This window comes from Grampus griseus, assembly GCF_964374135.1.
Source record: "Grampus griseus genome assembly, chromosome: 7".
In the NCBI taxonomy this organism is placed as follows: Eukaryota; Metazoa; Chordata; class Mammalia; order Artiodactyla; family Delphinidae; genus Grampus; species Grampus griseus.
This window is the reverse complement of record NC_139001.1, coordinates 50,009,673-50,020,880: the sequence shown is the minus strand read 5'-3', so window position 1 is coordinate 50,020,880 and position 11,208 is coordinate 50,009,673. Positions and strand designations below refer to the sequence as shown.

General features: G+C 36.5%; 1 protein-coding gene across 1 annotated transcript in view; it reads left to right on the top strand.

Moving 5' to 3' along the window:
- Positions 1-400: 400 nt before the first annotated feature.
- Positions 401-11,208, top strand: part of NUP35 (nucleoporin 35) — a 36,399-nt gene continuing 25,591 nt past the window's right edge. Inside the window, exons 1-4 of the mRNA XM_082658761.1 lie at positions 401-496; positions 3,689-3,859; positions 5,909-6,036; positions 8,830-8,890. Coding sequence (XP_082514887.1) covers positions 457-496; positions 3,689-3,859; positions 5,909-6,036; positions 8,830-8,890 — 400 coding nt within the window. The 5' untranslated portion in view covers positions 401-456. The remainder of the gene's footprint in view (positions 497-3,688; positions 3,860-5,908; positions 6,037-8,829; positions 8,891-11,208) is intronic.

Genomic DNA, 11,208 nt, shown 5'->3' with positions numbered 1-11,208 from the left:
AGGTTCATGCAAATAAGGCCGGAAATCTACATTGGAAAGCGGCACAATCTGTTTCTTCAGGCCAACTTTTCCAGGTGGTACTTGGAAAAGCTGACGGATGACAGAGCACCGGGTAAACTCACGCTAATTATGAAATCGTGAGTAAAATAACTTGTGCTTCTATAAAACTCAAGCACCAAAAAATCAGGAGGCTCACAAGGTGAGCAGAAGAATTCCCAGAACCGCAGTTTCCACACTGTTTCATCACCCTACCAGTAAAAACCCTCTCGGAGATGTTGCATCTCCGAAAAGACTGTTTTCCCATTCCAAAATGACGACTCCGGCGTCACAACTTAGGTATAGCGCATGTCCGGAAGTTACGCAACCCCATAAGGCAGCGCGCCCCTATCCGTGGGGAGAATTTCCGCCATTTTTGAAAATCGGGGAGGTGCGGGGCCAAGTGTCGCCGCTGCTGCGATGGCAGCGTTTGCTGTGGAACCCCAGGTGCCCACGTTAGGTGAGTAAAAAACTGCTTTTCCTTCCTAGCATTGCGATGCACGCCGTAATCTTGGAAGCGGGCAAGCCTGAAAGGCAGTAGTCATAGGGCTCTCGTCTCTAATTTCAGCCTCAGAGGGGCAGCCTCTGGCTCGCACCCAACTTCTTAGTCCGCCCCCTACTCGAGGAGTCTACACCCAGCCGCTACCAAAGCGGCTCCGGGAAAATGCGGGCCCCGAGGAGGGCGAAGAAACGGCGGTCTTGTGGTGACTCAGCTGTTTTGTGCCCCCTTACGCCGGAGCCAGACCTATCCATACCTGGGACTCCGCCAGCGCGTAGACGCGATGCTAGGTTCCGGGATCCGGGGAAGAGTTGGTGGGAAGGAACTCACCTGTGAACACCTGCGTGGGCAGTGCTCTGGAGTGTGGTTACCTTTCACCGCTGTTTGGTCACCTAGGCTTCTAGTTCCAGTTTGATTCCTTCCTTCTCCCGGGCTTTGCAGAAGAAATCAGTTTTTAATGGAAGCTTGAATCGTGCGACATTTAATTAACCAGGTGATGCAGCCATTGAGATATTAGCCTTAATAGGAGGCCAGGAGTTCGCTCGATTTCCCCCGGCTTTATCTTGGGAAAATGACTAAGTATTGTAGGTGGTCTTTTCCTCTAATCGGTCACGTCATGATTTTTTTAAAAAAAATTCATTACCATTATTTAATGGGGCGAGCATTGTTGAGATGTGTTGACTTCAGAAAATCTTGCCAAGTTAGCAGGATGTCGATTTTGTGTGTGTGTCTGCTGAGTTTTGTGAGAACCGTTGAATATCTTAGAACAGAAAATAAATCGTCTATTGTCATAGAGATGTATTTGAAAGTTCGGTTACAACTTTATGAGTTTGAAAGGAGAGCAAGCAAGCAGGATATGTATCTGTAGAATGAGTTTTATTAGAGTTGAAGGATATATAATGCTTGCCATGTTTTGTGCAAAATAAGTTTCTTTTGAGAATAGAGGAACGTGTTTTAGCATTAGTTATAAAAAACTAAATGCATAATATCAACAGAGATACTCATCTACATTTAAAGTTGGTCTAGGTATTATGTCTTGTATTATTTTAGAGGTCAAAAAGCTTTTCATTTCCAGTTCCAAAGTTTTCTACTCAACAAAAACATTTTGGAGTGTATGTTTTTTTGGGTTACAAATATGAATAAACCTCTGGTCAGAAATCTGACATTAGTTGTATTAATTGTTCAAGTCCACATATTGCAGATATTCCAGACGAGGAATAAACGTTTTCCCAGCACCTAATGGTACAGTAAAACTAATGGTTACTTCAACAAACAATGCTAGCTGAGTAAGACACTGTACTTAACATGTTAGGAGTACAAGACTGAAATGGAATTTAAGACTTTCCAGATCCATTGGTATAGCTCTCTAAGTGAAAGGGTGGGGTGGTAAGTGACAGTTCAGTTAAGAGCCCTTTGTGCCCTCCTCACTCTGCTGCTTTCTACTGTATCACAATATACATTCCGATGTGTCAGAAATTTTCTTGACTTCATTATTTCTATACTTGCCATATATGTATTTTTTTTCTTTTGGGGCTGGGAGAGTGAACGTAGTTGGTGGTACCTAAAGCTTTGTAATACATTTATTACTATGGGTTTATAAATATATGTTCATAGTATGCTTTTGTTTAGACTTTTGGTTTGATTTTAGTGGTATGTTCTTTGGAAATATGTAATAGTACTGTGGTAACATTGTAACTAGCACTTTGAAGTAATTACAATGTAGTATAGCTCTTCACACCTTATTTCAGTATTTGCTTTATTCTTTTCCTGAATTTCTTTTCCTTTTTCCTTTTTTATGTGTTTGCATTGTTAATATCTAGGTCTACTATGATTAGAAATAAGAGGAAGAATAAATAATTGACAGCATTTGGATAGCAAGAAACACATTTTTGAGGCTGTTTAGAAGTTAAGGAATAGTTAATAAAGGTAATATAAATAACATACCAAATGTTTGACCTTTCTGAGTACCATGAATCACATTCAGGCTTGTCAGATAGTTGAAAAATTAAATTTTCATAAGCAGAAATTGCAAATTCTACATATACACATCAGTTCCTCAGTTTTGGCTATTGTAAGATACTATTAGAATAATAATAACTAATATTTGGTGAATACTTACTGTATGTTAGGCACTTGAGATAAGTGCTTTACTTGCTGTAAGTCTAATCAAAGCTCTGTGGGTGGGTACTACAGTTATGTCCATTTTGCTGAGACGGGAACCGAGGTCTCTTGACTCCAGAGCCCATGTTTTCCTTACTGGGCTATTTTGTTCTGAAATTAGAGGAAGTTATAGCTTGCTTATTTTTTCATAGTTGGAATAATAATAATACCTACCCTATAAATTGTGAAAAATAATTTTGAATTGATGATTGTGAAGTATCAGTTCTTAAGTTGGTTTTATGTTGGGGAGACTTTTATTGGTTATTCTTAACTTTAAAATGAATGGTTTTAAAAATGACCCAAAACAACCTTTCCAAATCTTTTCAATATAATTCTTAATTGGTGTGCTTAACATCACATTATTTCATATGTGCTTTAATGTGTGCATGATTACACTTTTATTACAAAAATGACTGACAGTTGTATATGGGGAAAGAAAAACGGGACATACAGCACGCTAAACCTATTGTGTTTGATTTGCTTAGACTTTGTGTAACTAGTGCACCTTGTTCTTGTTTTTGGTTGTTACATAGTAGAAGCTGATCCAGAAATGGAAAGAAGTTATTCTCTATGTATTAGGGATTTTTTTTTAGATAATAAGCTAAAATTTTAAAATTTAAAAGTAAGTGTTGATTCTTAAATCTATGAAGTAATGTAAACAAAAACAGCTGTCAAATATTATTTGGTTAATACAAAATGTTTCACATTTTTCTAGAAATAATTTTTATTGGTTTTTAAAATAATAAAATGAACTATGGTTCTGTAATACTTAACAGTTTTGATTAAATTCTCAAAATTGTTTATGCTGAACATATGTATATGTATAACTGATTCACTTTGTTATAAAGCAGAAACTAACACACCATTGTAAAGCAATTATACCCCGATAAAGATTTTAAAAAAATTGTTTATGCTGGATTCTTGCATCTTTTTGTTAGATATTGTTACGTTAAAGTCCTTTCTTTGTGTTATTTTATTTTCTGATTCATTTAGGATCTGAACCAATGATGCTGGGTTCACCCACGTCTCCAAAGCCAGGGGTTAATGCCCAGTTCCTACCTGGATTTTTAATGGGGGATTTGCCAGCTCCAGTGACTCCACAACCTCGATCAATTAGTGGCCCTTCAGTAGGAGTAATGGAAATGAGATCACCTTTACTTGCAGGTAGGTAAATTGCTTAAAATAGTTTTATAGTACTATCAGTACATGTACAAGAATTTTAAAAAGGGTAGTGATGCAGCGTTCACCCTCAAACCACATTTATTTTAAAAAATTAAGCAGTGTCTCTATTTTTTATTTTAAGATTATTGTAATAGAGGTGTAAGCAATATAAGTTACTATAATTCCAAGAACCACTCACTAAAAATATGCATACTACATTTTATTCAATCTAAGATGCCATTGATTGTAAAACTCACCATTTTTTTAAAATTTAATTTAATTTTATTTTTTTTTGTGGTACGTGGGCCTCTCACTGTTGCGGCCTCTCCCGTTGTGGAGCACAGGCTCCGACACGCAGGCTCAGCGGCCATGGCTCATGGGCCCAGCCGCTCCGCGGCATGTGGGATCTTCCCGGACCGGGGCACAAACCCGTGTCCCCTGCATCGGCAGGCGGACTGTCAACCACTGCGCCACCAGGGAAGCCCAAACTCACCATTATTTTAAGTACCACTAAGAAAGAAAAACACTACATATGATAGAACAACATTTGCCAGTTTTTGTAAATTATCCCTGTTTCGGAGATGTTAGTGTGTGTGGGTGGGGGGAGGGGAATATGGTCGTTTAACTTCAGCTGAATTCAATTTGAATAATACATCTTAAATGTAATAATAGCAAATAGTCAAAAGAAGTGTAATTTGAAAATCTGTAAATATGAATTCTACTTCTAGTCATAGTGAATTAAGAGTCTCACTTATAGTGTGTTTAGTGAAAGGACTTACTCCACAAACTATGATTTGCAGTTGCCAGCACAAAATGTTATGTAAATGAAACATATCTTTTACAGGACTCTTTTAGCAAACAAATATTGGAAAACATAACTTGGAAGTTTTGACTGTGAGTAGTGAGAGCTACAAAAATGATTGAATTCCAAATGTGAGCTAATATCCTTTTAATAGATGTTTAAATGAAAATTCTTCTTACTTGAATTGTCCTTAAGGTATTATTTCAGTTAAAGTGGTTTATTATCATTTTTTTTTTTTTTTTTTTAGGATTGATCAGGGAGAATTATAAGTTATATTTGAAGTGATTCACTTAAGAACGTTATTCTGGACAGATTTTTGTTTTTTACATATTTCAAGTGTATTATTTTATTACTGTAGCTACCATATATTGAGTGTTTATGAGCCAGGCAGTATGCTAAGCATTTTATATGTTATTTTCATTCTTTTATCAGTCTTAAAGGGTAGTTAGTAGTATCCTCCAAAAGAGGAAGCTGAGGCTAAATGCAGTATAGAACTTGCTGAAGCTCACTGGTTAGTGACAGCAGGAGGTTAAAGCCCAGGTCAGTCTTGTTCTATAGCCTGTGCTCTAATCTAAATACCTTACGCCGTACTGTCTAGGCTCAGACATTAGTCTTACAGAGGGCCTGGACTGCTTTGCTACTTGGCATTGTTGATTCTCTGACTTAACGAAGATCCCTTTGTATCCCCCAAAGTTGGTCCTTTTCCTGTATGTTTATTATGTACTTAAATATATTTCTACTGTGAGAAACACGAATAGGAATTTGACAGTCAAATTCCACATTATGAGATTATATTCAAGTGTATACAAACTGGAGCTGTTTAATACCTACTTTCAAGTGAGAAATAGGATCAAATTTTGTATTGAAATGTTAAGCATCTTAACATCTAGAGAAAACAAAAGAAAAGCATCTAGAGAAAACAAAAGTTGCATGTGTTTACTAAAAACTAAAATTTCTATTTACTTATTCTGGAACCTTTTATTCAAAGTGCAGTCTATGGATCACCAACATTGGCATCACTGGGAGCTTGTTAGAAATTCATAGTCTCAGGCTCCATCTCACATGATCTGAGACATAACCTGAATTTTAACAAGATGCCCAGGTGATTCTTCTGTGTATTAAGATCTGAGAATTGCTGGGAGACAGGAATTTAAGTCATTATTTTAAAAATATTAATTTAAAAGATCTTACCAGAAAGATGGAGGATTTCTTTATTTTCTCACCTGTCTATATTTTTTGTGCATTGTTAGGTGGGTCACCACCACAGCCAGTTGTACCAGCTCATAAAGATAAAAGTGGAGCTCCACCAGTTAGAAGTATATATGATGACATTTCCAGCCCAGGACTTGGATCAACACCTTTAACTTCAAGAAGACAGGTGACACACATATCCTCATTCAGGACCATACATGTCCTTATTTCATGTTTTTATGTGGTTTTACAGGGAGGGTCAGTGATTTGAAGTGTTTGCCTGAGGTCTGTTTTAGTGTAATTCTATTGCACAGAATAAGCATTAGGGATAGTTATCCTAGAGTCTAATTAAATTGCGTTTATCATGAAATGTACTTAAAAATGTGATAGAACTTAGATAATTTTCTCGTATAGATAATTCTGTGGTTTTTAAAGGTGTGCCTATTCACCTGTCTATGCCCCCAACCTCCTTAATAAACATGTAGAAATGATTATCATTTAAATTGTTCATTGTTTAAAAAGTTCAATATTTATACATAATTTTGTGAAAGAACAAGTGAAGATTCAGGGTTTATCCAGATCTAAGGCACCTTGTAATGATTTGAGGTCTTTATTTTAGGGATGGTTTTATTAATATAAGACCAATATCCTTTTAGAGCTGTGTTCACTGTTTACTTATTTTACTGAAAACGCTTCCTTCTGCATGTTTATGAGCTGATGGTTTAGTGTGTTCCTGGTGTTGGTGTTCTGATGGTGATGTTAAATTTTGGTTGGTGTAGATGTAGGTGTTCTGATGGTCATGTTAAGTTTTGGTTGGTGTAGATGTAGGTGTTCTGATGGTGTTATTTTCAGTCAGATTATACAAGGTAGAGATTCTCTGTTTTAATGGTACTGATAGCACAAAAAAGTATGTAATACTTATGAAGTAGCTACAGTGCACATGGCCTGATCTTATAACTTCCCACGTATTGTCTCATTTAATCCTCACAGTGAATCTGTGAGGTAGCTCTTACGAGCTTTATTTTATCATTGAGGAAACTAGGACACGGAAAGCCTAAGTAATTTGTCAAGGGTAAGGCAGCTAGTCTAGCAGAGCCAGATTTTAAACCTAGCAATCTTGAATCTAGAGCCAGTGTTTACAAGAGCAATGTTCTGCTAATACACACTACTGTGATTTCTCTTGATTGTCAGTTGAAAGGTAGTGTGGATTTTTCTTTTAAGTAGGAAGTTTAGTAGCTTTTATAGTCAAAAGTTTTCTCTCCTGTTACTATTATGCCTAGAAGGATATGTAAACAAAGTGTATCAGCTAAACTGGTAAGTTCTTTGTATAACGACATTTCTGCTGTTTGATTTGGAGAAATATTTTATGGCCTTTCCCTAAATCAAATATAGCATATTTTTTGGCAAGTTTAAAAAAAGTAGAAAAATCTTTCAGTAAATTTTGATTATAGGCTTGATATGCATGGCATACTAGGCCTGTTTGTCAAACAAAGCAAAATTAATTCATTGAGTTAAACAGATTACTTTCTTTTTCCATCACTTCTACACGTGCCCTCCTGTCGAGTGTAGTAGCTACTAGCCAAGTGTGGCTGTTGACACTTGAAATGTGGCTAGTCCTATACTGAATTGAGGTATACATGCATACTATAAAATTAACAACTGCTTGTGTGGCTTGTGTTATATGTGGACAGTGGTGTTATAAACTTAACTATGTCCATGGGGCTTCCCTGGTGGCGCAGTGGTTGGGAGTCCGCCTGCTGATGCGGGGGATGCGGGTTCGTGCCCCGGTCCGGGAGGATCCCACGTTCCGCGGAGCGGCTGGGCCCGTGAGCCATGGCCGCTGGGCCTGTGCGTCCGGAGCCTGTGCCCCGCAACGGGAGAGGCCACAGCAGTGAGAGGCCCGCGTACCGCCAAAAAAAAAAACAACAAAACTTAACTATGTTCAGAATATTCTGGTCTGGAGTATTTTTCTAAAGGTTGATAGATAAATCTGATGTTTAGTTTGATATGAGGATCTCTGACTTATAAGTTTATGCCAGTTTTTATTACTTCTCTCATAATACATGAAAAGAAAGGTAGTTTATAGTTATTGCTATGTTCAAAATGTTTAAAAATCTTGTGGATCATAATTTGTAGAGAAAGTTTTTGATTTGAAAGTTGGTAAGAATATTATTAAAGTCCAAATTAGTTTTGCCACCTGACACTTTGGTCAATCTCTCTCTAATCAGGAAAGAAGTTATCATTAAGAATTGAACAATGCATTTTGTATCCCTCCTAACAATCTCTCAGCATTTGGTCTGGTTGCTGGATAATAGCCAGATTTTAGATTTTCTTAGTTTAGTCAGAATCTGTTAAAAAATTTTCTCTCTGTATGTTTACTTCTAGAGAAAGAGTCTGTTTCTCATTCTGAATTAGATATTTCTGTTTTTGTTTATAGAAGGACTTTTAACTACTTTAATCTCTAATTTTCTCACATTTAAAGGAGTTAGTCTTTGTTACTTTCTGCTAGTAAAGGCAGAGATATGCTGTCTTTTACTGTATAGACTGATTTGAATCTATAGTATTTCATGGTTTGTAAATGTCAATTTAGAAATATAGTTTTGCCATCTTTCTATTTTTCAATGTGAACTTGATGATTTGAGGAATCACTATTATCTCTGTTATTTCAAATATTGTATCTTAGGAACTAAAAACAAATAGCAGTGTTACTGTCTACTAAAAATAATGTCTTTTTATCTAATGCAACTTTTCTTATATTAAACATATAATACGCTAACAAGTCTGGCATTTTAGATTAATACTGTTCAGCTTAAAAAAAATAAAAAAACTTAGAGAGTACTCTTCAATTGTGAGCTAATAGGCATTTCCAATACCTGGTAGACATTCAGTTGTCTGTTGAATGTAGTTTTTCAACACTTATTGTGTTTGTGTTATGGTTAGAACTTTGCATTTTTACTTTAACACTTCTGTTTTCACATAGGCAAACATTTCAGTAATGCAGAGTCCTCTTGTCGGAGTTATGACAACTACTCCTGGAACAGGTAAGCAATGCCTTTTAACACCAATGACTATTCTTTACTCTTTGAATGAAGATAATATAAGACCTTTGTTGGTCATTGCCAAAATTTTGTCTTTTATATTTCAAACTTGGAGACTTTCTTAAATGTCAATAACTTCCTTCAGCAAGGAAATATTTATTTGTATATTATTATTTTCTGAACTTATAGATAAGATGAGATATTTTACTGAAAAATATTAAAAAATTTAAAAATATGTATTTAATAGTGTCTCCTGAATTGTTAAAAACTAATTTTAAAAAAAGTAGTTGCAATTGAGAAGAAGAAGAATACAGAGCCTGAATAATAAAGATGTTTTGAGAGATATTAATGCATAGCTATAAATCTAAATGTCATTGACTACAAACAGCCACTGATTATATCTCATTTTTCTTTAAGATTAATGGTTTTTTTAATCACGGTTAGCATCATCATAAGCACAGCTCTTCTAACATATTTATATATTTATAATCTATCAAATGTTCGTTCAGTAAATATTTGAGCACATAACCAAGTATCAGGCCTTGGGAAACTGAACAAAATAGGTAATCTTTGCCTTTCTGGAGCTTACATTTATTTATAGAATTCACATTTATAAGTAAAATAGTTTGTTAGAAGGTAATATATTTTATGGAGGAAAATTAAGCAGCAAAGGGAAGTAAGGAATGAGGGCTTGTATTAACTAAGGTAGTGTATTAGTTTTCTTTTGCTGCCATAACATATTACCACAAACTTAAAAGTGGTTTAAACAGTTCAGTGTACTGTTTTACAGTTCTGGAGGTGAGAAATCTGAAATGGTCTCAGTGGGCTAAAATCAGGGCATTGGTAGGCTGTCTTAATTTATGGAGGCTCTAGGGAAGAGTCTGTTTTCTGCCTTTTCCATCTTCTAGAGGCTGCCCACATTTGTTTGTGGTCCCCTTCCTCCATCTTTAAAGCCAGCAACATTGTATCTCTGACCATTCTTCTGCAGTCAAGTCTCCCTCTCTCTCTTTTAAGGACTCTTGTGAATACTTGGAGCCCTTCTGGATAATCCAGGATAATCTCCCTATTTTAAGGTCAGCTGATTAGCAGTCTTAACATCTGCAACGTTAATTCTCCTTTGCCATGTAATGTAACACTCCCAGTTCCAGGGATAAGGACACGGACATCTGGGGGTGAGGGGAAGCATTATTCTGCTTACTACAAATAGTTATAGGAAAAGTAACATTTGCTTAAAAACATTTAGGGCAAGTTTTCTAAACAGAGGAAATAGCAAGTACAAAGGCACTGAGGTGGGATTGTGTCTGGGGTGTTCAAACAAGTATAAAGTATATACTGTGAAATGGAGTGAGTGAGGGGGCGAGTAATAGGAGATGAGGTCAGAGGGGTAATGTGGGCTGATGCAACAAGGCTTTGTAGGTCATCGTAACAGTTGGTCTTTACCCAGAAAAGGTGGAAGAAAATAGGATGAGATTGGTCCTGTGATGTGAATAGACTTTGAAATAAGGAACAGGGTGGAAGCAAGGAGACCATACAGTTGGCTACTGCATTAGTCCAGGTGAAAGATGGTGGTGGCTTAGACATAAAGGAAGGCAGGAAAGAAGGAAAGGAGGAACAACAGCAAAAACAGACGGAACAAAAGAAACAAGAGCAAGACAGTAAGTTTAAATGAACCAAATGGACAATTATATAAAACGAAATGTGCTAAACACTCCTGTTTAAAGGCAAGATAGTAGCAAAAGTAATATCCAGTGACAAGTTAGATCTTTTTATCCTCCAAATCTTGATTTCTTCAAGCAGTCTGAGTCATCATGGCAGTGTTCTTAAAGTCTAGATTTCTACTACTGGTTTGTTCAAGGCTATTTCTATTATGTTCCTCAAATTTCTTCCAGCCTCCACCCACTGCCCTATTCGAAAGTCATTTCCACACTTTTACGTATTTGTTACAGCAGCATCCCTTTTGGTACCAAAATCTGTATTAGTTTTAAATTGTTGCCATAACAAATTACCAAAAACTTAGTGGCTTAAAACAACACACATTTATTACATCATAGTTTCTAAAGGTCAGATGTCTGGGCACAGCTTGGTTCTTTGCTTTAGAGGTCAGGTGTTAGCAGGGCTCTGTTCTTTTCTGGAAGCTCTGTGAATGAATCTGCATCCAGGTCGTTGGCCAAATTCAGTTCCATGTCGTTGTAGGAATGAGGTCTCTGTTTCTTTGCTGGCTGTCACCTGTAGGTTGTTTTCAGCTTCTAGAGGCTGCCCTCATTCCTTGGCTTATGAAGACAGCAATGGCAGATCAAGTCCTTTTCTATGATTTGAATCTC